This window comes from Pezoporus flaviventris, unplaced genomic scaffold, assembly GCF_033815535.1.
Source record: "Pezoporus flaviventris isolate CSIRO_AGI_PZ_B2104156 unplaced genomic scaffold, CSIRO_AGI_Pfla_v1 ptg000015l, whole genome shotgun sequence".
Lineage (NCBI taxonomy): Eukaryota > Metazoa > Chordata > Aves > Psittaciformes > Psittacidae > Pezoporus > Pezoporus flaviventris.
The window spans coordinates 16,286,559-16,313,174 of NW_026892563.1; the positions used below are offsets into that span (position 1 = coordinate 16,286,559).

A 26,616-nucleotide genomic window follows, 5' to 3' on the forward strand; every position below is an offset into this window, starting at 1 on the left:
TGTCTCCCCATACCGCGCCGCGGAAATGCCCAGTGTGCGGCTTCTCTTCCCTGTGGGTCGGGGAATTACTCCTTCCCTTCACCCGGAAAAGTGCTTGGCCACGCACTAAGAAAAACGCTTTGAAGAGCCAAACGAAAAGTAGTACTTTTCTAGCGCTGTTGCCCAATTCACAGTTTGGAGAAGACTCCTAACTTCCAGGGTGCCGTCAAAATGTTATTTCAGCTGAAACGATGATTGCCCCCAGTCGGAAAGTTTGAGGATGGCAGGAACATCCTGCAGCCTCTGTCCCAAGATGGTAACAAGCTCTAACAAGAGAGCCTGTCCTAGTGCTGAGTGGCTTGCCCTTCTTTCTATTTACTAACTGCAAATCCCGAAACACGGGATTGTAACCCTACAAAGGGGCTTACACATAGCTGTATAAAAACTGTCCTGAAAAGAGACCTAACTTTCCGAAAGACGAAGCAGATTTACTCTTTGAGGCACTCACGACGAAGCTTTTCACTACCGATCCGTGTTTCCCGTGTTTCTGGGTGGCAACCTGCTCTGTCCAGGTACGGTTTCACAGTATCCCCCAACTCTTCACTACTTGGGGGATTCTTTCCTAACCCGCCCCCCCCCCCCAAAAAAAAAACAAACCAACAACAAAACAACCCAACCAAAGTCACTTCGTCAGCTTTGTTCCCTTTGAGTGTTTAAATTGGAGTTGCAATTGTGAACTCGCATCAAACGTAAATGTATTTGTTGGATCAGCTTGGCATTCGTCGAAGCTTATATTAAAGCCGATGATTTTATCGTTTAATCCGCCAGCAGATCGCATTAAAGGTGGAAACGAAAAGAACAAAACCTTCCGTTTAGATAAAGGGCTGACGCCCATTAACTTGTCTTCCGAGAGATTTGCAAACATCCTGCAAATATGCAGATGCAACAGGCTCCGCCGAGCCTCTCCTGCCCAGCGCAGGGATAAGGCACATTTTCACTCACTGGCCTGGAGAGAAGCCAAAAGAGCTCCCGAGTCAAACCGAGCGCTTCCTACATCGTTCAAACTAAAGGGATTTGTTGGGGCAGCCCCGGCTAGGAAGGGCTCTCCGGTGGGGAGGAATATCGGTATCCGACACAGATGTGAGCCCGTGCCGGACAGGTCATTTCGAAGGAAATGTTTAAAACTGCACCGTTGTAGTACGAATTACCTGCGACTCTGGCCCAGAAAGCCGCTTCCCTGCGGCGAGCATCTTTCCCGCAAGTGCTAAGAGACTCGTAGGATGGGCTGGTTCCCGACCACAGCCACTTTGCCGTGCCTGGGAGTATTGGATCGCCTACTGCCAGCGGTTCGGGCCGGCTCCAGACACTGCCGGTAGCGTGAAGCCCGGGGAGCCAGCGCCGGGCTCAGTGGGCAGGAGCTGGCACGGCGAAGCGCTGCCTGCGGAGAGGGTGACTCGTCGGTCTCAGACACAACCTCCTCCCTCCTGACATTCCGCCGTCAGCAAACATAGATAAGAGCCCCTCTCCTCGTTTCCCTCCATTTACTGAGGTCTGTAACGGCCGCGGGTTCCGTTCCCACCGGGGAGGACAAGGACGGGCACGGCGCTTTGCCTGGCAGGCATCACCAAGGGGGAAATAACCAGCCCTAATCGCAACTCTCCCCGCCAGCCCTACACCTCCCCCCTCCCTGCCCCGGGCGGCTGATTTGGCTCCGACAGCGGCTTCCCAGGGACAGAGAGGTGGGTTTGCACAGCCCCCCCGAAGTTACTGCTGCTTCTGCCTTTGGAAGACGTGGTGGTTCTCATACAAACGCGTCCCCTTCCCTTCGTCAAACCCGGGCACGACTTCCCCCCCCCCCCCCCCCCCCCCCCCCCCCCAGCCCCAGCCTTTTAACATCTCTGGCTGTTTTTCAAAGTACCTCAACATTCACTTTGTACTGTTTCCCAGTTTCCAGGGCGGAGGGTGAGTTAAACTGTAATAAGATCTAGAAATACTTGGGAACAACTCCCACCTTTGCTCTCCAAATACATAAATTCGTAGACACACACGTTTGAAAGCCCGGTAGCTTTTCTGCTCGGGATTCTGCTAGAAGAATTACTTAGCGATGTATTATGTTAAGTATCGGGTTGCCCTGTAACGTGGAGTATTTCCTCTGTGTCTGCTGTACTCCCCCGGAGCGTGCGGTCCCCCAGCGCTGTTCAATCGCCATCCTTCACATGGAACCTTGGGTCAGCTACAGTCGCCGGGATTTTCAGGGCGGCCTCTCCTGGGGGGATTTCTCCCCCGCGAGGTTGTGCCTTCCTCGGCAAGGAGAGCAACAGGGAAATTACCAGGGGGGGGGGAGGGCGGCGAGCTGCCAGTCCCGGCGTTTGCCGGGGACGGGGAAGTGGCGGCCACTGCCCTCGGTCTGACTTTGTCTCCGTCGTTTAGGCCAGGCATTCGGCTGCATGAGGAGAAGGATGCGGTATGGCAGCTCGTGGCGTGGGCAACCAGCAGAGCTGACACCTTGCCCCAAGCCCCCACTGCAGCAGGGGGCGAAGGATCTCATCCCCGACGGCGCAGGGGGTCGCGCTGCTTGATAAGCGGGGCCGAGAGGCCGGGCCGGGTCAGGAGCCGAAGGGGAGCCGCCGGCCGCGGCGGGGATAACCTCTGTTAGGCAAGGGAGGCTTCCCTGCCAGGGTCGCTTTGGGAAGGTGAAAGGCTGCGGTAGATTAACTTCGGCAGGGATCTGCCGGGCCACCTGCCTTCTCTGCGAAATTCAGCATCACAGGCTGGAAAGGAGGCCGAGAGCTGGGCGACGGGAGCGGTGGGTGTAAAGAGAGTAATTTAAAGGGGAAAAAAAAAGTACTAAAGGAAAGAAAAAAAAAAAAGAAAAGAAAAGAAAAGAAAAGAAAAGAAAAGAAAAGAAAAGAAAAGAAACCAAAAATCAAACCAAGTCCCAGAGATAACAAAAAAAAAAATCAGAACCAAAACAAACACTAAAACAAGCCACACGCAAAAATAAAATAAAATAAAATAAAATAAAATAAAATAAAATAAAATAAAATAAAATAAAGAAATTCCACAAGAAAACCGCCTTCCAGCCGCCCTCCAGGACACCTGTACAAACCCAAATCCGGCTCTTCCCGGCCCAAACCCCTCTCTTCCCGGCGAGCCAGAAATACCAGATCGTATTAACAGGCCTGAAAGCGGGCGCAAGACAAACAGGTTCAGGACAGCTAGCGCTCCAGTGACCCTTTCCTTCCCTCCCTCGCATCAGGGCAGGAGAGGCCGAAGCGGCGACACCACCACCGCCGCCGCCGCCGCCGCTGCCGCCCGTTTCCGCAATGCTGCGGCCGGCTGCGGCTCCCTCCGCCTGGGAACGGCCGCGCAGCTCCATGGAAGCCCTAATGGCACTTCTGTTTTAGCAAGACCTTTAATGCCACTATTAGAGGTTAGTACAATAGAGGCAGGGTTTCGAGGAGGGAATACTCACAACGTCGTCTGGGGCTTTATTTATTTATTTAATTCATTAATGAGCCTGTTCCGAGTATGAAAATGAGATGAAATAACTGCAATTCTCAGTGATTTTCTTAAAATATACATTCACAGCCAGGTTTAAATAGGGACCGAAAACTCTGGATGCTTCTAGTAATTCCTGTTGTCTGCGTCTAGGCGTAAGGAAGACATCTAAGATCTATCGCTCTGTCATTTTAATTCAGGTCATTTTGTATAGCGCACATTATCTTTTGTGACACTTATTAATCAGCTTGTTCCCATCCGCTTTAAAGATCCATAAATGTGCAGTTTTACAGTCAGTTTTGGCAACTGCTTCGAGGATGGGGGCAGGGTCACAATTTAAACCAATCTGCCTCTGGGCAGAGAATCGCGGGTTTTGAAAGCGATTTATTCTCTCTTCTCTTCCTCTCATTAGCTCTTTTTCAGAAAGAAAAAGACCAAACAAAACAACAAACCCAAAGCCAAAGCAAACAAAAACATAAAATACTGACTGTCAAGACAGAAGTCCCGTGGTGTATTTTTGTTCTACAGCAATAAATGCCTTGGCAAAAAGTCAAAACACTAGAGAAGACGATCTTACAGAGCGGGAGCGCGGGGGAGGCTGTAGGTTGCCGTCTCCTGGTCTTTATTTCATGAATCTGAAGGTCAGACAGACACCGCGTATTTGTGATCTCGGAGCCAAAAACTGTGCCTTCTCCGCGCCTTGAGCGGGGGAAAAGAGTAGAAACGAGAACAGAAATCTCCTTTCTTGCAGCCTAATCGGGCTCCTCCGCGGGGAAAACCTGTGAGTTCAGTCCAAAATGTGCATATCTGGGAAAACCCTGGAGGGAACGAGCAGGGGAAGACCTGTCTAAACACCCTCACAAGCCCCGTCGAAGCGCTACGACCAGACGCCGCGGTGAGGGTTCCAAACTTTGCCTAAACTATGTGTCAGCTTGCTCTGGAAATAAAGCGGGAGGGGAAGCCATCCACTGGAGTTTTTAAAAACACAGACCTTTCCCTCTCTCTCTTCCCCTCCAGTCTAGACAGAGCTGGAAGCCAGTTCTATAGCTGGACAACGTTCCTGATCATGCTGGCTGCAGTCACTACGGGCCTAGCACATGCTGGAGGCGTCTCAGGCCTCTCCCCTACCCTGCCACCGCGGGCTGGAAGAAATAAACTCCCTTCAGCCTTAAAGTGGTGATGCTCAGGAGCTGGCTGGGGAGACCCGGAGCGCTGCACAGGCGGCGGAAGCCTCTATGTGATGACTCCCCGGGGGAGCGGGGCGGCGTGGCTCTCACTGCTTGGGCAGCAGAGGCCGGCGGGTGGCAAGGGAGCTGTTACTTGCCCACCTTTATTTCAAGTCCCAGGACCTCGGACATGGATTCCCATCTGGTGTCCCGTCCCGTTCCCCCCCCCCCCCCCCAGCCCATCTGCTCCAGCGTGCTCTAAGGGGCTTTTTCCCCAGGGGTTTCTGCCCCAGAATTTAAGATGCGGAGCCGGGCAGCCCTCTCAGGTCCCCGCCTCCGTGTCGTCCCGTCCTGTCCCCCCCCCCCCCGTTAAGACAACTGAAAACCACCAGCTGGGTATGGGGAGCAAGAACATTCTTCCCCTCATTCCGCAGACAAATCTCGAGGGAAACGGAAACTGGGGTACTGCAGGACTGTGTGCCGTCGGGCATCACCGCGCCCGGCATCAAGCACCCTACTGCAGCCACCTGTCCGGCTTCATTCTCTACCCTTCACCCTCCCAGCCACTAAACGCAAGGTTCGGAGACAGGAGGCAGTTATTCCCCGGCCTGTCATCCCTGGATGCAAAGCTTTGGTTTTAAACGTATTTCCACCCGTACTTAAGACGATGAAAGATCAGGAATTCGCTCTATGCATTTAAACATTGCTCTTAATAAGCAGAGTGTGCGGAAGCTCACGCCCGGCCTGTTTAAGGAAGACAGACACATAAAACACACCCGAGCTGTGGGTATAAACCTGCTCTCGGGGTCGTCTTGTTGCTCTTGAGGATCAGTAAGGCTGCAAAAGCAGGGACACATCCGGCAGCATCTCGAAATGCGCCAGTTTTCTGGCTAAATCAAAGCCATTGGAGGGCATGCTCCCCAGCCAGGGCCGGCGAGCGGCCCCCGAAATTACGACGCTCTATTTCTCATCGGGAAATTCCCCGATGGGGGATAATGGCTGGAAGTCGCAGCGGAGCAGCGCGTCGTTCCCCCTTGCTCCTCTAACCGAGCTTACTGCGGGAGCACAAGCCAAAGGAGCCCTGGCTTTCCGTAGCACGGTTAGTACATGCTCTCGAAATTACTGAATTAGATGGCCACAACGGTAAGCTTCTCTCGGTTTGGGAGTGGGGGGTTTTTCGCCTCCGCTACGCTTATTTTCATATATATAGATTTAATTTTATCTGCAGCCTCTTAATAAAGCTCCTTAGAAACCGCGACGGAGAGGCAGACTTTGCACTCTGGAATTTGCTAATTCCTTCAACATCCCCCCCCTCCCCGTCCGGAGAGGCACAAACAAATGACAAAGCGGGGAGCTGGGCTTTATTTAGCCACCCGCAGACGCTAACCGGCGTTTCATTTCACGGCTCAGAGGCGGCACGGAAAGAACGGGGGGCCGACGGTTCCCATGGGGTGCCTGCCGGCCTCTTCCCCTCGTCCGAAACGGCCAGACCTTGCGTCCTTTTGGACTGTAGGGTGCGAGGCTAGCCGGGGCGGTTTTCTACCAAACACCGGGGAAGAAAGGAAGGAAGCAGAGCCGGGTGTCAGGCCTCCTCTCCCCGTGTCTCCAAGAAGAGCGACAGAAACCCCCGGCGCTCACCGCACCGCACGATCCCGACTCCTCATGGTCCCAGGTGGGGAGCAGCGGGGTTCCGGCCCCGCTCGGGCTGGTTGGGATCGAACAGGTCTCCCCCCGCTCTCCCCGGTCCCGGGAGAAGGCGGATGGCTTCCTTGCTAAGCCACCGCGCCTTTTTTTCCCCCAGCCTGCTTCCCAACCCCCAGAAAACTCCAATCAAAACAAAATAACACCACTACCCACAGTATTTCTCCCCGAGGCCGTGCCTAGGCACCGACAGGAGCGCCGTGCCGAGGGGCCTACCCCAGGGGCCGGCCCGGCTGCCTCCCGGGGCAGCAGACACTGGGCACAGCAGAAGCGAGAGGAGCCCGCTTCCTCGGGAAGGTCCCCCGAGAAGATGGAGCTGAACCTGCCGCAAAGGAGGAGCAGGGACAAGAGAGGGATTAACCGGACGGCTCTGATATCCCCCCCCCCCCCCTCCCTCCGCTGCCACCCCGGCACAACTGCCAGCTGGGGTCCACGCATAGCCAGCACCACCGGCCGCTGTTCCCGGGGGCTGGGAGGGGGGAGAGGCTCGTTTTCCCACGTGCGGCTGCAACGGGCTGTTCTCTGCCTTAGGCCTCACAGGACCAGGGCTGCTCCTTGCAGCCCACCCTCCAGCCCTCTGTCACGCCTTGGCTTTCGGGCAGCGAGCGCAGCGCTGCCGCCTCTGCCCCGACAAGCCGTCTCCCTTCCACTCACGGCGGGTTTTACCTCGCTAGCACCCCTGCAAGCACCCTGCTTCAGATGCTGGCTTGTCTCGGATTATGTGTTCCCCCTCCCTCAACCCCCTTTGGGGCCGCTGGTCTGCCCCATGCCTCCAGTACGGGCCGGGCGGGAGGCGGACGGCCCCTTCCCGTGGAGCCGGGGTGGTTACCTTCGGGGAAGACTGCTCGCATTTTCAGGTAGCTGGTGGTGAGGCGGATAATGGATGCCTTGTCCAGCTGGGAGGTAATGGCCGAGGGCAGAGGCAGGAGTTTGGCCAGTTCGTAGAATTCTCCATTTTCTTTTTCCCGTCTAGTCTTTGCCGCGTTCTTGGATTTTTCCTTCATCGCGACTACTGCAAGGCGAAGATGACACTGGCATATTAGACCCGATTCTTCTGAATTGCAGGGGGCATGGATTTCGGCTTCAGAGTTAGTATTTTCGTTTAAGTAAGAGGAGGGAATTCACCCAAATCAAATCAAATTATAATAATAAAAAATAAAAGCATAAAGGGAGGAAAAAACGGGGAGGGAAAAAAAGTCAATCCAACAAAACAAAAACACCAGCAACAGAAATGGTGCGAAGAGGGGGGAGGCAATCTCTGACCCACAACCACGACAGGCAAGGCCCTCAAAAGAAGTCAGTTCTGTTCTGACCCTGCGATATCTGCCTCTTGGAAACAGAGGCTAAAAGACCTACAGGAACCCCGGTCCTCTGCCTGCAGCTGGGATCGGAATCTTCTCCGCAACGGGGAACAAATCACCGGGTCCCCTTCAATAAAGGATTTCTACTCAATCCGGCCTCGTCTAAAAATAATAAAAAAAAATATTAAAAATAGAGCGTCCACGCAAGAAGTCATTGGGTTAAGCAGGCTGGACCATTTTTGGACATTTTGTCTCTTGAAAAAAAAAAAAAAGGAAAGGAAAATAATGAAAGACCGAGGTGCTCGTGTAACGACGTGCCAAACGATGTGGTCCCTGAGCGCGCGATGTGAGGAGACGAGCAAGGAGCTGGCGGGGCAGCCCCCTGCTAATCGAAAGTCAAAGCCGGTGCGGAGGGAGCTGGCGGCTGGAGCTCTCCGAAATCACAGGCTCGCATTTTCTTCCGACGCTTCCCTCTCGGCCAGCTCTCGGCGTCTTGCGGTAGAACGACGCTTTCCCCGTCCTCGAGAGGCTGCTTCAGCGGAGCGGCGCGGGGGGCTCCGAGACCCGCGATGCGGCGGCTGTGGCCGGGCTGGGTAGATGGCTGGGCTGCGGGCGCGGGGGTCTGCTGGCCGCGGGGCTGCTCCTGCCGCTCCGGCCGCTGCGCCCAGCTCCAAGTGTGGTTCTCATGCGGAGTCAAATTAAAGGATCCGTTTTCCTTGGGACCAGTGCCACTTCAGCGTTGTCTCTTTCCAAACAAGTCCGAGCGCTGGCAAAGGCGCGGGATAGATTCTGTTGGATTTATTTATTGTTTGTTTGGTTTTTTTTTTATTTCTTTTTTTTTTTTTAAATTTCCCCTCCTTTTAAAGAAAAAGAATTTGCAAGATCAGGAACTGTTTCTTTTTATTCTTCTTATTTGTCACGCATTTAAATTGTAAAGCTGTGGCTCTTTGCACAGGCGTGCCTTTCAAAGGCAGAGGGAGGGTTTGCTACATTCACCTCCCGCAAGGAGCAGTGATCCTCACCATACGGCAAGGATCGAAAGTAAATTTCCCCTCCTCTTGGAAATCCAAGCCGCTGCGCTCCTTGCCTGAAAACACCGGTATCTCCGGGTTTTGGTTTTTGGTTTTGTGGGTTTTTTTTTGTTTTTTTTTTGTTTTTTTTTTCCAGGGGCAGAAGGAGCTCTGAAGTGGACCCCTCTGTTAATTCTTTAGCAAAGGCTGCAGAAAGCCAGGAGAGCCTCAAGAGGGGAGGGGATAATGTATCCGTGACGTGTCCTCCCGCGCAGCGCCCTCCGAGGGACCCAAATACAGAGGAGCCAGAACAGAGCTGCAATTAGCACTTGCCATGGGACGGAAGGCCGGGGCGTGGGGAGCGGGGGGCGGAGGCCGTCTGCCTGCTGCAGCCCCATCTCGCTCCCCCCGACCTCCCTCTGCAGCCGTGAAGAGCCGGCGGAGACCCGCGGTCCCTTCCCCCGTAACCTGCCGTCGCTCACGTAGGATCTTGCTGCACCGGCCGTGACCTCGCGGCGCCTGGGGGGCCCTGGTATCCCCCCACCAGGCACCCAGCTGCCGTCTGGGGCCGGGCATGCGTGGGGCCGTGACCCGCGTGGGGCCTCCATCACCAGACCCCTTGTAACGCCATTAGGTCATCCGAGCACTCTCCCCTTGCTGCTCTCGCTCTGGGTAGAAGGGGCAAAATGCACCTGAACACACCTATGTGTGTGTGTATCATGTATACACATGCATATTCATGTATAGCACACATTTATACTATATATGAACATCATATATATATACTCCATGTATATTACACACGTGAGTATGCATGTATATATGCATGTACGCAAGTAAGTACATTTACAAACGCACACATCCATATATATTTACGGGTGCCTCCTCGCACTTCTAAGTGCGGTGAAAGGAAAGAGCGGGGCCGAGCTCCGGATCACCGCAGACCCCCTCGCCGATGCCGTACCGACGGCCGCCGCTCACCAGCCCCTGATGTGACTTCGCTGCCCGGGGGGCCGCTGTTGACCAGGGCTTAATGCCAGAGTGGCTCTTCGGGGGAAGGTAAAGAAATTCCCCCGAGCGCCCTGGCCTTGCTGTAACCGCGGGGTGTGTGTGTGTGTGTGCAACTTTGCATGGGTTTTCACAGCGGCCGCTACAACATGAGCGGTGCCCGAATCACCCCTCCCCGCCAGAGACAGGACTAACCCCCGCCCGGCCGACGCCGTGCCCGACCACGCTTTGACTCGGCTCCTACCCGATGGGAGCCCTTCGCTCTCCGAGGGTACCGTCGTGATGCTGCGGAGGGCACGACGGTAGGGACACTCACGTACATAAACCCACTTCCATGGGGAGCCGGCCTTACCCAGTGCCCCTTGGGGGAAGCTGGGCTGCAGGCGGCGACTGAAGAAGCAGCGTGGAGGAAACCCTCGGTGTGAAGAAAAGGAGGGACCAGGCAGAGCTGCGGGCAGAGTCCAGCGGGACTCGGCTCCACAACCGCGGGCACAGGGAGGGCGCGGAGAGGAGGATGGGGTCGCCCGTTTGCAAAACACAATGCACCGGTCCTTAATATTAATCCCCGCGAGAGGCCCGGCTGGCGGGCGAGTGTGTTTGCTTAAGGTCGCCCGCCCCTCTGTAATTATCCTATTACACCAGAAAGGGCCCGGCCCGCCGTTGTCGAGGGAAAGGCCACGCTCTTTAACCTCCCCGCCGCCGGCGGAGGCCCCGTCTCCGCGAGCGGGACTTACTTGGCCCCCCGCGCCCTCATCGCTACCCCGGTTCTCCCCTCCCGGGCTGTCTCTCTGGGACGTGCTGCCACGGGAGGCCAGTTGCCGCACTGCTTCTTCGGGGTGGCGAGCGGGAGGCTGGGGCACCCCTCCAAGCATTTGCCGCTTGAAACGTGGGGCCAAGAGGGGGGACAGGAGCCTCAAGGGGCTCCCGGGCCTCTCCGCCCGGGTTCATGTCCTGTCTCTTCCCAAATCCCCCGCTCCCCCAGTGCAGGTACCCGGCACCGCGCACGTCCTCTGCTGGCGTGTCCGAGGGGACCGGGAAAAGGATCTCTGTCCTGCCGTCCCGGGTGGGTTTATGCTAAAGCTGGCTTCCAGGTCAAGAAAAGCTTAAGAGAAACGGCTGCACAAGGGAGCCCAGGCGATGTGACCCGGTTTTTACCTTCCTGTACTGCCCTTTTCGCACGCAAAACAGGAGCAGCCTCGCAGCGCTCCCGCAAGGTCACCCGTAGCATGGGGACACTTTTGGCTTTGGGGACGGCAGATGTAGGCGGCAATTAAACCCGCCGCATTTTTTTCCTTGATTTTTTAATTTTTCCTTTTCCTTTTCTACTTTTCTATTTCTATTTCTATTTCTTTTTTTTTTTTCCTTTTTTTTTTTTCTGAATTATGCTCCGGCTGGGACTTTTTGCCAAGCAAAACAAACCAAAATTAATCTAGGAAAAAACCCCCACCAGTCGAAAAGGAACTGCAGCCTTTCAGGGAAATTCTCAAAAGTCCGCCCGTGGCCGAAACTGGACTCATTAGCACAGGTAACAACAAATATATGGGGGAAAATATTATATATATATGTATATGTTGAAAAGTATCTGTATTTCAAGAAGGTCCTAATGGGTCCGATACAGGAAGCTCCGCAATAGTTAACTAGAGAAAGAAACTGTACGGGACGTTTCTGTGTCCTGTAAACAGCATATAGGGACAAAAAATTGTCTCCAAGGCAAGAGAGAGGGGAGCACGTTATGTTCCTAACAAACGACAGTGATTTGGAGAAAGGGCAGGTTTGCGAATGTTTGCAACCTAAGTCCGACAGAAAAAGAAAAGTCCCGGTTGTTACAAGGGTGGCTCAAACCTGTCGAGGCGCATTCGCAATATTCAACTCGGAGAGTCCGAGGTGGCTGCAGGGACCTTCGGGGACGGGCTTCCCTCCGTCCGTTTTAGTTAGAAACTTCCCTTCAGGGAGGAAAAGAAAGAAGGAGAAAAAATAAAACAATTAATTACTTAAATATACATATCATATTTTCGCTGATGCGCTATTGAATCACACACACACAAAAGCACTGTTACTTAACAGCATTTTCCCCTGATTCGAAACGGGGAAGCTGCCCCGGGTGGGAACTCGAAAGCGAGCATTTCTTTCCCAGGTGAGCTGTGTTGCAGAAGAATATTTCACCTTTTGTCTTTTTTTTTTTTTCTTTTGCCTCGCTCCTCCCCCAGGGGTTTAAACTAAAAATGGAAAATAAAGACGAAAATTGTGGATGAAACCAGCCTTCAGCACCCCACAAACAAACTCTACCAGCAGCTTCTTCTCTGCTGGTCTCGCAGTGCGCCGGGAGGCACCGGGGCTTGCGCAGCGCGGCCGAGCTCTTGCGCGCCCCACGGCTCGCGTGTGTGCATGTCTCTGTGTGTCTGTGTGAGTATCTGTGTATGTCAATGCGTGTGAGGTGTTACGTGGGTCCGGGGGGCGCGCAGCACACGCGTGTCCAGCATTAGGAGGCGAGATGCCGGGGCAGGCGCTGAAGAAGAAGCTCAAAAGGAGGGGGGTTAACGCCTTTATTTTTTGAGGGGGGAAGGGGTAATCTTGGAGGCAAGTAGCTTCCCTCTGAGGGAGCTGGTCCCGGCACATGCAGGACCCCTCCGGTGCACTATGGGGTGCGCATCCCGCTAATACCCCCACTCTTCTTCCCCCGTCCCCCGCCCGGCGGCGGCTGCTCCAGCCAGCAACTGCGCGGCGAGGGTATGTGTGCTGGTTCCAGGGGAGCTTCAGTCACCATTTGCAGATCTCGGTGTGTTTTGGTAGGGATGCTGGTAGGGAAGAAGGCCCCAGGCAGGAGGCAGGTCAGGGCTGGGCATCCACTCGTGTCTGTGGAAGTGGTCCCGGTACCAGCTGGTCAACTCTTTGGATAAGCACCTTTGCAGGTCTTCCACATTTGTGTGGTTTCCTGTGTTTCTGTCTCATGTGTTCATATAATACACACAGTGGTAGATGGGTCCAGGCTAGGGAGAGAAGGGCTGTGGGGCGAAGCACAGTGCAGGTCATAACTTTTGTCTGATGTGCTTAGCTAATGTATTAACTGTGAGAAATACCACCAAGTTCCTCAGGAAAGAAAATATCATCAGATATTTTAACATTTACAGGCTGCAACATCAGCATTGGTATGAGCTCAAGAACTAGCAGCTCTTATCGTCCCCAGAGGAATCCCTTGTATTTTTTTTTCCTGTAACTACTGTTCCCAAGTGTGGATGTATACACACACACGCTCACACACACAAATCCTATAAACGCTAATAAAACAGATTCCTCAGGATTTGTTTAACTTTCCCTGGCACCGCAATCTTATATTGATATTCAATGGGGTTACTAGTGTGCATGAGGATTACTAGTTAAGTATAGACCGTAGGATCAACCTTCTAGTATGCCACTTGAACATGTCCCTGCAAATAAGTGAGGTAGGAAACGTAAGCATTGACAATACGATTAATTTGCACTCCAGACTTGAAAGGAAAAAAGGAAGTTAAATCATGGTGCTAGAATTATTAAACTATGCAGAATTGAGGCCTCCGGTTGCAGGGGATCATTTTCAGCTCTTTACTTGAAGCTGTGTTACTACTATTGTCCAACCTTTGCTGGCCACATGGGACAAAGTTTGGCAGTAAGACAGAAAATTATTTCTACTGGGCATGAACTGGAAATATCCAGCTGGGGTGTGGATCCCATTTCTAATCAGAGTGAAGGGAAGGAAAGCTCAGTGGCTCTCTCGTTACTCAGATAGCATTTTTAGTTTGTCAAAAGCAGCTTGAGCTAGCTATTCAGAAAAATATCTGCTGTTTAAATATGAAATAAGGCTGTTTTGTTTTTTTTCCTTAGAACTAATAAATTTGTTTATTTTTTTCTGTTCATGAGGTGGGGGCGTACAAGGTGTACACAATGTACAGTGCCTTTACATAACATACAGCGATAATACAGGGATGAAACACTGCGGGAGCTGTCAGAGTTGATGGACTGATCCAAATGGATGACATTTGCAAAAAATATGTGGAAGTTAAAAACACTGAATGCTCATGTTTTTGGGTCGGGGTTTTAATTTCAGTTTTTTAAGGAGAATAAGGTTATTTGTTAAGGCAAACTTCATTCCTTTTTCCAACTGGATCTGGAATTTGATGAATTTTCTGAAAGTAGTTTCATAAAATTCAGATAATTGATATTAATTTTCATGACCAAACTTTTATGACCAAACTTTTGTTTCTGCTCATGTAAACTGAAAACCATATTTCAAATTTTAGCTGCAGTAGAGAGTTTAAAGGGTGAAACCTGTCCTTAGGAACAGGAGAGGGAATGTATTAATCACAGAGAGGAAGCTTCTAGGATCAAGAAATAGGAAAAACCTAGTAGGAAAAGCACACAGTGGAGCATTTCTACTCTATCTGTCTGGAACCCTTTGAACATTATGAAAGTCAAAGTAAGTATTTTTATTTACTATTTTAAAGTTATGTTCAGTGACTTGAACTTGTTTTCTCAATGGCCCTCTGCTCATATGAATAGTGTGACTAATCTAGTGGAGATGAGTAATGGATCTGTGAGGAATAGAGGAATTCTGATGCAAAAACATCTCTCTGTTTTCTGGTGGTATTTTATGCTTTTTGGCATTCAATATATTATATAATGGCTGTCATAAGAACTTCAGTAATACTTTATGGTGAAGTTTATAAATACTTTAGTCATGATTTAGAAATGATGAATGGAAAACACTATACATAATTATGTGATGTTTTACCATATTCTAAGAACATTCACAAGCAAATGTATATGCTTTCATTAACTACTGTACCTTTGATTTGTTGTTACATCCTGATTCAATATTTTTTCATTTGCCCATTGAACGCTTTGTAACACATGTAATAGCTTATTTCTAAATAGTTATTTTGCCATGTATGTGCGGAGAAATTTAAGAAAAGAATAATCTATTCACATGGGACTGGGACATTATTGCAAGGGAGAAGGGATGAAGAAGGGAAGCTGAGGTTCTAGAGAAGGTTGCTTTTGTGAACTTAAGACCTTAGCCCTGCAAATGAAAATCTATCAGCCAACTGTCCTAGCTTAAAACAGCATGGAATAATCACAGCAGTGCAGCCCCAGCAAGGCATGACAAGGCACTGAGAAGAGTGGGAAGGGGGGTCTGTCTACTTGAAAGTGTGGTTAAGATGATTAGACAGGTCTATCATGGGCATGGGAAAAGCAAAGATTCACAAGCTCAGCTCTTAGGGAACTGGTGGTTCAATGGATGCAATGCCTTTTGGTTCAAAAGGCAGAGCAGAGGGCAACCTTATACCACAGTGTCTTGTTTGAAATGGGTTGCAAGTCTCCCAACCTTCATCCTTGCAGAGTCAAGGCTTTTTGTGTGTGTAAGGAGCCATTTGAGCTGACCTCACCAAAGGCAGAATGCAAGAGATGTTCCCTGCCTCTGTTCATGTCTTTTCATTATAAAAACAGACAGTTTGCTTCTGGTCACCCTGAGCTTCCCCAGTAGCAGTGAGATTGAAAAGTTATGCCATTTGGATAGTAATTGCCACAATGCAACTGCATTTGCCATTGAAGCATTTCAAAACCATCCTGCATGGACACACAAAGAATTTGCTTGTATTGGTAACTCACCCCTCAACGAACTCACACCAGCAGGTTTTGCAGCTGAACTGCTAGTCAGTCATCAGATGTATTTGAAAGGCGAGCTACTCTCAGTATAGGAACTTGCTGCTATTTCTCATTACTGTTTCCAGCTTTGGCTATAACTCACATGCCTTCTTCCTTTTGTCAGGGTTCATATTATCAAGGTTTCCACGCTTTATTATGGGAACTTGGGATGTGTTCGATCATAACTGAACAAAGATGACCTAAGTTCAGTCTCTGTTAACAACGGAAAGATACTCAGAAGATACTGCCCTCTAAAATGATCTGTTTGACCTTTAGACACTGATGCTGAAATTTGATCCCCAAGACCCACCAATACCAAAGAATTAGACACTTCAGTCACTGGATGCCATTTAAATGTGCTCTCAGTTTCAGAGCACAAAGCCAGATGCAGAAAGGGACTCAGGAAGAATGCAGATGCTGAAGTCTAAAATGGGAATGCTGAGCACTTCCACTCAGTTGCTGCCTAATTATGGATATATCTAAAGCCCAATTTTCATCATCACAGCTCTCCAAACACACCCCCAGTTGCATCTCAGCATCAGCAGGGCAGAGCTAGCATGGTACCTGATGCAGGCCAAGGAAGCAAGTATTTCTCTGCTTCTCTCCTTTGATCTGTGCCCAATACAGTCAATAAATACACTGTAAAAATGTGCTGAAAGCTTCTTCCTCTCCAAGATCAATAGGAGAAGATGTCCTCACGCATAAAACAAGGAGGGTCTTGAGGCTCAAATTCCAGGTGTCCCTCCCATGGGAACCAGTCCTCTGGCATCAGTTCTTCATTAACCTCTCCAACGTGAGTCCTTCCCACAGGATGCAGTTCTTCACAAACTGCTCCAGCATGGGTCCTTTCCACAGGGAGCAGTCCCTCATGAACAGGCTGCTCCAGAGTGGGTCCCCCATGGGGTCACAAGTCCTGCCAGCAAACCTGCTCCAGCATGGGCTTCTCTCTCCATGGGGCCACAGATCCTGCCAGGAGCCTGCTCCATTGAGGGCTTCCCACAGGGTCACACCTTCTTTGGGCATCCCCCTGCACCAGCATGGGATCCTCCTTGGGTTGCAGGTGGATATCTTCTCCACCGTGGACCTCCATGGGCTGCACCACGGGTTGCAGGGGCATCCCTGCTCTGTTGCCTGGAGCACCTCCTCCCCTACTTCTGCACTGACCTTGGAATCTGCAGAGCTGTTTCTCCCATGTATTCAGAAGAATATTGCAGCTCTCCGGTGGCAACAGCACAGTTGTTGCGTTGTGGGTTTTTTTTTCCCCTCATGTTTTGTTTTTTTGTTTTCCTTTTTTTATGTGCCCCATCCCCCCTTACATCTGTTATCCCAGAGTCACTACCAGCATTGCTGATGGGCTTGCTTGTGACCACTGGTGGGTCTGTCTTGAAGTTGGCTGTCACTGGCTCTGTGGGCAGAGAAGCAGCTTTTAGTACCCTCTCAGAGAAGCCACCTCTGTAGCCCTCCTACTACCAAAACTTTGCCATGCAAACCCAATACACTTGTGCAGTAAGAGTATGTTAGAGATATCAGACCATTGTTCACTTGAGTGTGTGAGGTGGGTACTTTCCTACTGAATTAATTTCATTGTGCACAGAAGAATCAGGATTTACTGGGGAAATTTTTTATATCTTTTCAAAGGGGTCTTTATTTGTCTGTTTGTTTTTAATGTTTATTATTTGAGGTCATACACTGAACACAAATGCATTAAAATTCCTTGGAGTAGAATGAGGTGCAGGACTTCCCCCTCCTAGCCAACTGCCCTGCCAAGCAGGATAGGATCACACTATTTTTTGGTTCCTTTCCTTTAGATTTTCTAGGCAGAGCAGCCTGGAGTGAGCAGAAAGGACTGGGAGTCTCAGCTCCATTTATACCCTGCTGTTGGAAAGACGGAGATAAAAGTTTGAACTTCCTCGAAGGCAATTGAACTTGCCCCTTATTTCATGAATTCAGGATCACTCTGTGGTCTGGCAGGAAGATGAGGAAAACTGGTGCTCTGCTTCCAGTCTCAGAGCTTAAAAAGCATTTGCCTTTTTTTTTCTTCCCTTACTCCCCCCACCTCCAAACAAACAAACAACCAAAACCAAATTAAAATGTTGAAAGAAATCCCAGTCAGGGAAGCTCATGATGAGGAAGATGTTTAAGTCTGATGCATGAAAAAGGCTGTAAGAACCATTCCACTCCCTCAGCATCTCCCTGTGAAACACTCGCTTGGGTGTTACAGTGCTCAGCTTTTTTATGCATTCTTTTCAGTAGAATCCAATCCCATAGCAGATTAGGTAGCTAACCTTGAGTTTGGAAATGATGGATGCTGGGATTTGGATTATTTACAAGGAGCTGAAACACTTGAAGCTTTACGTCTTCAAAATAATATTTTTTTTTTTTTGTATTTTCCTACCTTAAACAACCAACTAAACAAGCAAGCCAACCAAACTAAACCAAAACCAAGAAAAATCTGTTTTACATTACAATGGAGCAACACATTAAATTATTCCACTATTTTCTGGTGCTCTTAACTTGTTCTCATATAACCATCTCCATACAACAAACCTCAGCCAAATAAGATTCTTGGACTTAAGTCTCCAAAATGGTGGACACCGTGCTGCCATGGCAAGAAAGACACCTCCCCTCCACCCCTCCTTCCTTCCAAAACAGTGTAGAATTTTCTTGCATTTCCAGACATGAAATGTACTTATTTTCTGAGATAAGAAATCACCAGATTCCCCCCATCAACAGAAACTGATACATACTGTAGTCTACAAACACTCCTTTTATCACTTGAATGGTTTCAGAAAGGCTTTTATTTCTTCACCTCCTGCTACCTGATATAAAAGACAAATTCTGAATGTGCTTCCTCCTCTCTCCTCCCTTTTGAACTCAGAGCCCTTTCTGTATTTATTTTCTTCCAAGTTTTCTCTACTTCAGGGTTTCTCCAGCACCAGAGACATGCTATGAGCGTATCATGGGACATCTTCTTGTGCGCTGGGATTGGCAGACAACTGTTTACCCTGAATAGATTGCAAGTATCGCACAGTGCAAATACTCGCAGTGGGATTGATTACACTGATGTCTCTGACCCTCTGAACACATGCAGCATGGACCAGAAAAACCAGAGGGGATGTTAGACTGAGCTGAGTATTTGTGCAATTAATGTGAGATAAATATTCTCTCAACTGCCTATTCACTGCTTTACTGACTGTTAGAGACCTATCATTAAGGAAGTTTGCAGTCTAATTCCATAAACATATAGGATTTCAGGCAGGTCAGTAGAACAGACTTTAAACTGAGGCATACAAAAACAAAGTGAGAGGAAATAGGAGCAAGAACACAGAGAATATTATTTATCATGAATGCCTGAGAGAATCATCTAGAGAGCTGAACTGAATTTAGAGGGAGATAAAGCTGACAGATGAATCTTAACCAAATCCAAGATGAGAGAACAGCATGATTGGAGAAATAAAATAGATGTGGTGATGATAGCCTCTAGAAGAGCAGTGAAGCTCTGCAGAAGTTCAAACCCATTTTCAATAAAATGTTTTATCTCTGGGGATTACTCAACCAGAAACTACAACTCTGCTGAGATTTGTCTCAACACCAGTAAAAATGCACAGGTCTGATACTGCAAACAGAGTTCCTGTGAAGAGGCTAAACTCCTCATGAATCAATATCATGGTCTTCAGTATTAACATGGCTTTCAGTCAGTGGAGGCTTTTTCTAGTGATGTAATGTTTTTAACTTGATATCCTACTCCGTAATCCTAGTGAGGACAGAGATGTTGTGGAACCAGGCAATAGTGGAACAATCTTAGCTTCCCTATGAGCTTTTGGTTAAATGGCTTCATAATTTCGTAGGTTCAGCACCTATGACACATAACTTGTCTCAAGAGACTGATGTTTATTATCTAGTGAAATCAGACCTGATGCTGAAATATTAAAAAGAAGGACTTCAGTCCTGCCTGCCTGTGTTCTGGTTCCCCACAGATATTCACTTCTGGTTTTGATGTCCTCTGTTTTTGTAAACCAAATGAAAAGAATTTGCAGACTGTTTGGGTATTCACATCTACATAAGCATATGCTTATGTAGGACCTTTGATAACTTGATTTTAACAAAAAGGTAAATTAAGTAAGGAATTTCAACTCTTAACTCTACATTTCCCAGGGTTTGACAGATTAAATCAAATCCGTAAGGGCATTTTACCATAGTATTTTTCTGCTCAAGTATGTGATTTATGTCCTCTTTTTATTACATGAACCTTTGTCTCAGTACTATTGGATTTAGTCTACTAATGGGTCTCAGCTGATTTTATTTTACTATCTGCAAATTTTTGCACACAAAACCAGACAAATGCCATGCAGGGGTAAATTAAATCATGCAATTTAGTGAAAAAGCAAGTTATTGAGAGAATAAGATTTTAACTGTTGATCCAAAACAGCTCTGCCTGTAAACAATGGATCCTTGGTGTTTACTGTATACTATCTGTCTAAATACAAGGATTACTGTTTCCTCTGGTGTAGCAACTGGCTGGAGCTTCTCACTAGTAGCTGTTATTAGTAGCAATGACACATTAATTGAACTTCACTGCTTCCAGGTGTGTGGCACACTCCAGGGTCACCCAGTGCACTACAGTTTCATGTGTATTCAATTACTGTAGCATTATGAAGGAATGCAACATGTCATGCATTAAAATGTCAATTACCACTTTTATGGGATAGCGAGTAAAATAAACCAATGAGCTTTTCATAGCGCCAGTTTTGTCTGCTTGGTTGCTGTAAGCATCCAATGAAGCATCCCTTCATCCCCTTCCTCATCTATGCAATGAATTTAGAAATTAGTGCTCGGTGTTAGAAATTGTTAGAGTACATGTGTATGAATGAGTGGCTTGAATGGATCATGTAGTACTGTTATTAGTGATGCATCATAGAATGGTTAGGGTTGGAAGGGGCCTTTAAAGCTCATTTAATCCAACCCCCCTGCCATGGGCAGGGACATCTTCAACTAGATCAGGTTGCTCAGATCCCCATCGAACCTGACCTTGAATGTTTCCAGGGTTGTGGCATCCTGTTATGAATGAATCAGTAATGGTTCACCTCAGTGATTTGGTCTGAGACGCTCAATGTCATGGGCAAAACCTCTCAGGTGTTTTCAGGGACAGAAAACAGTTGACACCCTGCTCTCTATCTGAGTCAGCTGTAGCATCTTTGCTAGAGCAAATCTGGATGTGATTCATAGGTTTTTCCTGAAGTTTTACAGTGTAAATGTTCACACCAGAGACACCCTTGGAAATCTCCCCCTTTAAAGAGAAATGCCTTTTTTTTTTATCAAGGTGTTTGTTCTCCCCAGGAAGGTCTGCTGTCCCTTTAGGTAAGTTGTTGTTGGGAAATCTCCTAAAATCCAACTTTTTGGGTTAAATAGAAGGCTGAATTTTTGAAAGCAAATTTGAGCTAAAGGATATAGAATAAAAATATCCTTGCAATATTACTATTGCATAATATTTTCATACCTTTGAATATTACTATTGTATAATATTTTCATATATCTAATTATGTTCCATGACATTTCAATGATCAGTTTTTACTGGTAAACTATTTTTAAGATCTATTTTAAAATTATTTGTTTAATATGAAGTTCTGCTTAAGGAGTGAATGATTACCAAGCCACATGGTCAGCTGAATATTTATCAGCAGCATTTTTTGTGTCACTGCTTAAGCCAAAAGTTGTTGCATAAACCTTACATAAGTAGTATTTATATAGAGAGCTTCTTAAAGATCAAGATAAGTAAATTACTAGATAAAGGTAGGTATTTATTTTAGCATTTAAACTGCGTAGCTTTTTAGTCTATTTCCATAGACCTTCCTGACCTTGGAAGCTGGCAGGAATAGAAACTTCTATGGTGCTGGTAAGGACACTGGATCAGCTTCTTACATCAATAACATCCTGAAGAAGTATTCTAACTGCTTTTAACTAGGTCTTTCAAAAGCTATTGTAAACTGTGAATTAAGAGAGTGAACCTTTTATATGAAAGCCTGGGAACAGTGGAAAATAATGTGGTCTGCATTCATGGATGATATGTTTTGTGCCACATTAAATTTTGACTATGTTTCCTACAACTACAGGAGATTTTGCCCCTGATTTTGAAAGTTCTTACTGTGAAAAAGAATTCCCCCCCCCCAAAAAAAAAAAAAAAGAAAAGGCATCAGACTGGAATCACAAACATGCAGCAGACCCAAGGTTAAGATAATAACTGAATTCCAGTGATTCCTTAGTTTCTCCATTTCTCTGCTGGAAATGGGTTTTGAGAAAGTATCATCCCAGGGATGCTCCTTGTCTATCATGACAAAGCTGTGTGGTATCTGGCAGTGTGATGCAGAGTTCAACCTAAGAACAAGACAATTTTTACTAAGGAATATGATAAATTTCCTGTAACTTGAGGCCTTTAAAATTAACTTGGGTGTGCAGATACACAGCGTGCTAATTCAAAACCCCCAAGTCTTATTTCTAGCTCTTCAAATTTATACAATCCGATGAGGCTAAACACACAAAAGTCACAAGGATAGCATTCTGTAGGCTGGATCCTGCTGGAGATTCAGGGAGATCTCTGAGAAAGACAGAAGAAAGCTGTAATGATCCCTTCCAGTCTTAAAATCTACAAATTTGTCCTGAATCATGCAGAGGAATTCTTACAAATTTAAAAAAGCACTCTTGTTTCCCAGTCCCCTCTTTTATATGTAATCACACACAATACCTAGTTGCCTACTGGGGAAATATATATAAGATAAATGAACACATTTTGTCAGTTTTAACCAACCAACCAACAAACCAAAGACAAAGAAAGACCCTAAAACAGGCTAACAGTTCTTTAAGACCCTGAGTGTCAGAAACAAATATATTTTCATGGGTTCTTCAAAAGAATGCAGATGCCTAAAGAACTGTATACATCCTTTCTGTTGTGAGCAACCTTTTGAAAGACAGAAGGATAAACACATTTTCACAGTCTATAAAAATATCTCTACACATACACACGCATATAAATACATATATGAAAGGTTATGGGGAATATTAAGTTGCACATCATTACTTTAGAAAGCACATAAATGGCTCTTTCTGATCTCTGTGTTTGTGAAAAAAAACCCAAACAGACCAAAACCCCATCAAACTCTAGATCACACAGCATTTCAGAATGAAAGTGCAAAATACGGACTGTGACCATTTCTTATTTATAAACATGTGCTATAAAAAGCCAGAATATACACTTTATTTTTAAATTCAACACACAAGTGGATATTGTTTTAAGCAGACATTTAAAATAGTTCCCTTGAAAGACTAATTCTCAAAGTAAAGAATAATATGGGTAATTTGAATAGTGCCATTGAAAGGAAGTCAATTCAGAGACAGCCTTTGGCTTTGCATGGCTGTGGTGAACTCTTTGATGCAATTATTTCCTGTTGGCACAGATCATGATATGACACAACACGTTGCCTTGTGGGGGAGCAGAAGACAAATAAACATCTTCAGAAAATTTTCTTGCCTTTTTACTTTAGGTGCTTTGCTTGGACAGTTAAATTAGGAGTGTGGGAGCCCAGTATGAGCCATCAAAGGTGCTAAGTTTGGTTCCTCAGAGCACCTACATAAGTGATTTCGCGTGAGATTCTGTCTCAGTCCGTCTAAGATATATGCCTCTTAAAGTACAAGACTTTTCCCTTTGTGAAATCTCATCATCTCATTTCACTCACTTCAGCAGAGAACTTTTCCTGCTCTATTAAATATCTATTCTGTCATTGTGTTTTGGGAGAAGACCATCCATCCATTAAGAACTGAGTACATGCAATTTGGACGAGAAACGTTAATGTATTTTGTACTCTGTTGACTGAGGCCTCTGTGCAGGCAGAATATGCCTAATTTTAAGTGGTCTCACTGACTTTTGGGACTGCTGACATGATTAAAATTAAGCACATGTTTCAGTCCTTTCCTGAATCAAAGTTCAAATGAGATTCTAAATGGTTGCTTGACTTTACATCACATTAACATTAGCAATTTCCTGGCTATTGTTTTTCTTCTCCCACAGTGGTGACTTTTCCAAAATAGATCCCTCATCTGACTGTAAAGGTAAATGAAAATCAGGCCCATTAAATTTACTGTCTGTAAAACGCTAATGCCTAACAAACAGTATCTTTACATTTAGATGGCATTTTTATCCTGAGGAATCTCAAATCACTCTATAAACCCTGACCTTGGTCCTAAAGTCACTTACATACGTGAGCAACTTTATATTGTATATCAGACAGGATTACACATAAATGTGAAATTACTGATAAGCGTTAGTGTTTGCATATTGAAGAATTTAATGTATAAGTGTCACTCTGGAAAAAATGTTATTGAGATTGCACTTTATGCATAAACAATACTTCCTATTCAACCAGCTTGCAGAAATGTGTGCTGTTTATCATATACCAAATAATGTTTCTTGTCTGCAATCTTACAGCTGTTGCATTTGTATTTTTAAAGGAATGCAAGTAATTCCAGGATTTATTGGCAACTGTCACAAGGAAAGTGTTAATGAAAATCAGAACCGCAAGTCACATAAACTAGGCATCACTTAGGGGTTTTCACATTATATTCTCAAATACTGTAAATGCCAGATTAAAATTCACTAAGCATGTGATGACATCTGGCTGTTTTGCCAGATTTCATAGTCCTATTGTGTTGACTGATGAAAAGGTAAGTTGACCAAGTCTGCAACAATATCATTTATAACTGTAACTTCTATAAATTCTTCTAGACTGCAATCTCTATGTAATATCCAGACAAGGCATCCTGATTTAGAAAGCTTTTCCTAGGGTATCCTGAAATGATCATCTTTTTTAAATTTTGCAGTATTCATCACCCTCTTGGCAGTTGCTCTTGCCCTTGTCTTTTTTTTTCTTTTTTTTGTTATTTTTTGTTTGCTTGGTTTTGGGGGGTTTTTGTTTTGTTTGTTTGGTTTGGTTTGTTGTTTTTTTTTTTTCTTGACGAGAACACAAGAATTTGTATCAGAAAGCTGAGCCTTTCGTTGTAGACACTTATATTATGTAGCCTTTTCGCAGTCTGACCACACTGCACCACACTGCACCTTAAATGCAGCTAGGTAACCTTTTAGGCCCTTTGCAATTCCCCCATCCTTTTGCTAGTAAATTAGGAAAGTATCACAGCATCGTGCCCATCTTTTAAAAGTCCTGAACATGCTGTAAAATACCTGTTGACTTACTCAAAGAAGTGTCCTGATGAAGGTAGACCTAATCATGTTAAAGCAAGATATAAAAGACAGATTCTTTTCTCATTTCTTTCATTCATCTTGACACTTGACAATCCTGCCTGTGCTAGGGTCACCATGGGATTTGCTGTTTTACTCTTGTTGGACAACACTGCTCATGGTGGGAAAAATTCTGAGATTAGCAGCCGCCTTTGAAAAACAAATACCCTTCCCTCCTTCTCCTTCAGTAGGTCAGTCAGTCTTTTGTTCAGTTCCACATATAATAAAAACAATGTTACAATAGCAGAAAATATTCTGTATCAATTACTTGTCTTACAGGAATTCAGTGGAATAGAATTTGTAATTTTTTAAACTTACATAACTTGGGATGCAATGAACAAGAAGGGCACTCATACTTTTATTTTACTAAGCTGCTTTAAAAAAAAATCTGTTTTCATCCAAGAGAAAATATTTGATGTGATTCCTCTATTTGCTTCAGCAGAAAAAAAGTATTTGTCAAAATCATCCAGATAAAGTGTCTTCTTAATTTGCCTTATAATACATAGTATTTCACACACCACATAAAATACAGTCATATATCTGGAGGTCTCTGTCTGTATTCAGAACTTGTACATGTGCTAGATGCTGATTATTCTACTCAAGCACTTCTCATTATTCTATTTAAGCACTGATCATTCAGCATAGTCAAAAGATGAGATAAAAATCAGCTTTATTTCTTATTCTGAGAAAAGCTGACATCAGGATCAATAAATCCTGACAGAAGCTATTAACATTTTAATGAGTTACTCAATAATATTCTAAAGATGTGTTGGCAAGTCAAGCCTCCTTTGATTAAGGACAAATTTCTTAGACTACTGTAAATATATATTTCAAGGTCCAGAATGCAAAGCTGTCACTTATCAATCAAGAAAAAAGGGCAAAAGTCATGACTAAAGAAGCTAAGGAAGGGGCTGTCCACATGATTATGATTACTGTACATGACAGAACTTTTTAAGATGTCATTCATCTTAACCAAACAGAGTCAAATATTAGTCACGGGCTTGTGTGTTTGTTGTCATACAATTGAAGTCTTCCTACAATATATAGAAACCCCATGATGTTGGGAGCAGTTGGACACATCTGTACACGGTTGAATGGAACAGCAAATACAGGGAGTAAACCAGGCGAATGGGAAAATAAGTGTCTCTGCACACTCTGCTGAGCATCAAGAAAAAGGCACAAGGGGCCAACAGGAAAATATACTTATCTAAGGGTGAATTTTGCCCTTTAGATTTCATGATTTAATTGTACTAAAATAGATCAGGATTTGGCCTAAAGAGAGATGGCACCTGACATAGTGTCAAATGTTGCAATAAATCTGTTGTCAGGATCATGCTATTGAACATAATGCCAATAACTTACAAGGAAATCCTGGCTGGCTTGCCATGCTTACAGAATATTGACCTGAGTGCAACATTTTAATAAACAAATATGAGTCTTTGAGCACAAAGTCAGATGTGACTTTTCTAGTGGAGGCAGTCCAAGAAAATCCAGAGTACTGCAATAAAGCTGGACACAACAAACAGCTGTAGAGAAAAAGACAAAGAAGAAAGCTGGGTAAGTCACATAAAATCACATTAGCAAGTCTTCCCTGTAAGTATGAACATATGGACACATGAATCATGAAACCAGCCAAAAAGAAACTCGTGATATTAGATAAGCTCCTCCGTGGGCCTGCTTTTATCACAATGAAAGCATTCATTGATTTCAGTAGGAGGTATTGCCCTGAATATGTGATCAAGCTTTTGTCAAAAAACAAATGAAAAAGGGCTGTAAACACAGAAAGGGCAGCAAAATGTTATCAAATATTTTGTTACTGATGATAAACACCTTGAAGATATCTTATGATGTTCTAACACCTGATTTTCCAGTTTGCAATGTAAGACATATACATTTGTTACCAAGAACTGCAAAAATATCCAAGACATACTTTCTGCACCAGCAGAGGATGCTGAAAACATGGAATTGAAGCTCTGGAGTCTGATGAC

General features: G+C 46.2%; 1 protein-coding gene and 1 long non-coding RNA gene across 3 annotated transcripts in view; one reads left to right on the forward strand and one right to left on the reverse strand.

Annotated features, from left to right (window-relative positions):
- Window positions 1–7,996, reverse strand: part of SIM2 (SIM bHLH transcription factor 2) — a 57,900-nt gene extending 49,904 nt beyond the window's left edge. The window contains exons 1-2 of one of the 2 annotated variants that reach the window (XM_061453583.1): window positions 7,704–7,996; window positions 7,177–7,359 (exon numbers count right to left, since the gene is read on the reverse strand). In XM_061453583.1, coding sequence (XP_061309567.1) covers window positions 7,177–7,351 — 175 coding nt within the window. In that variant the 5' untranslated portion in view covers window positions 7,352–7,359; window positions 7,704–7,996. Of the gene's footprint in view, window positions 1–7,176; window positions 7,586–7,703 lie in introns of those variants that run through there. The other variant, XM_061453582.1, reaches the window with a different exon arrangement.
- Window positions 7,381–7,931, forward strand: LOC133269385 (uncharacterized). The gene is made up of 2 exons (XR_009743438.1): window positions 7,381–7,435; window positions 7,577–7,931. It is a non-coding gene; the product is annotated as an uncharacterized LOC133269385 (long non-coding RNA).
- Window positions 7,997–26,616: the final 18,620 nt, after the last annotated feature.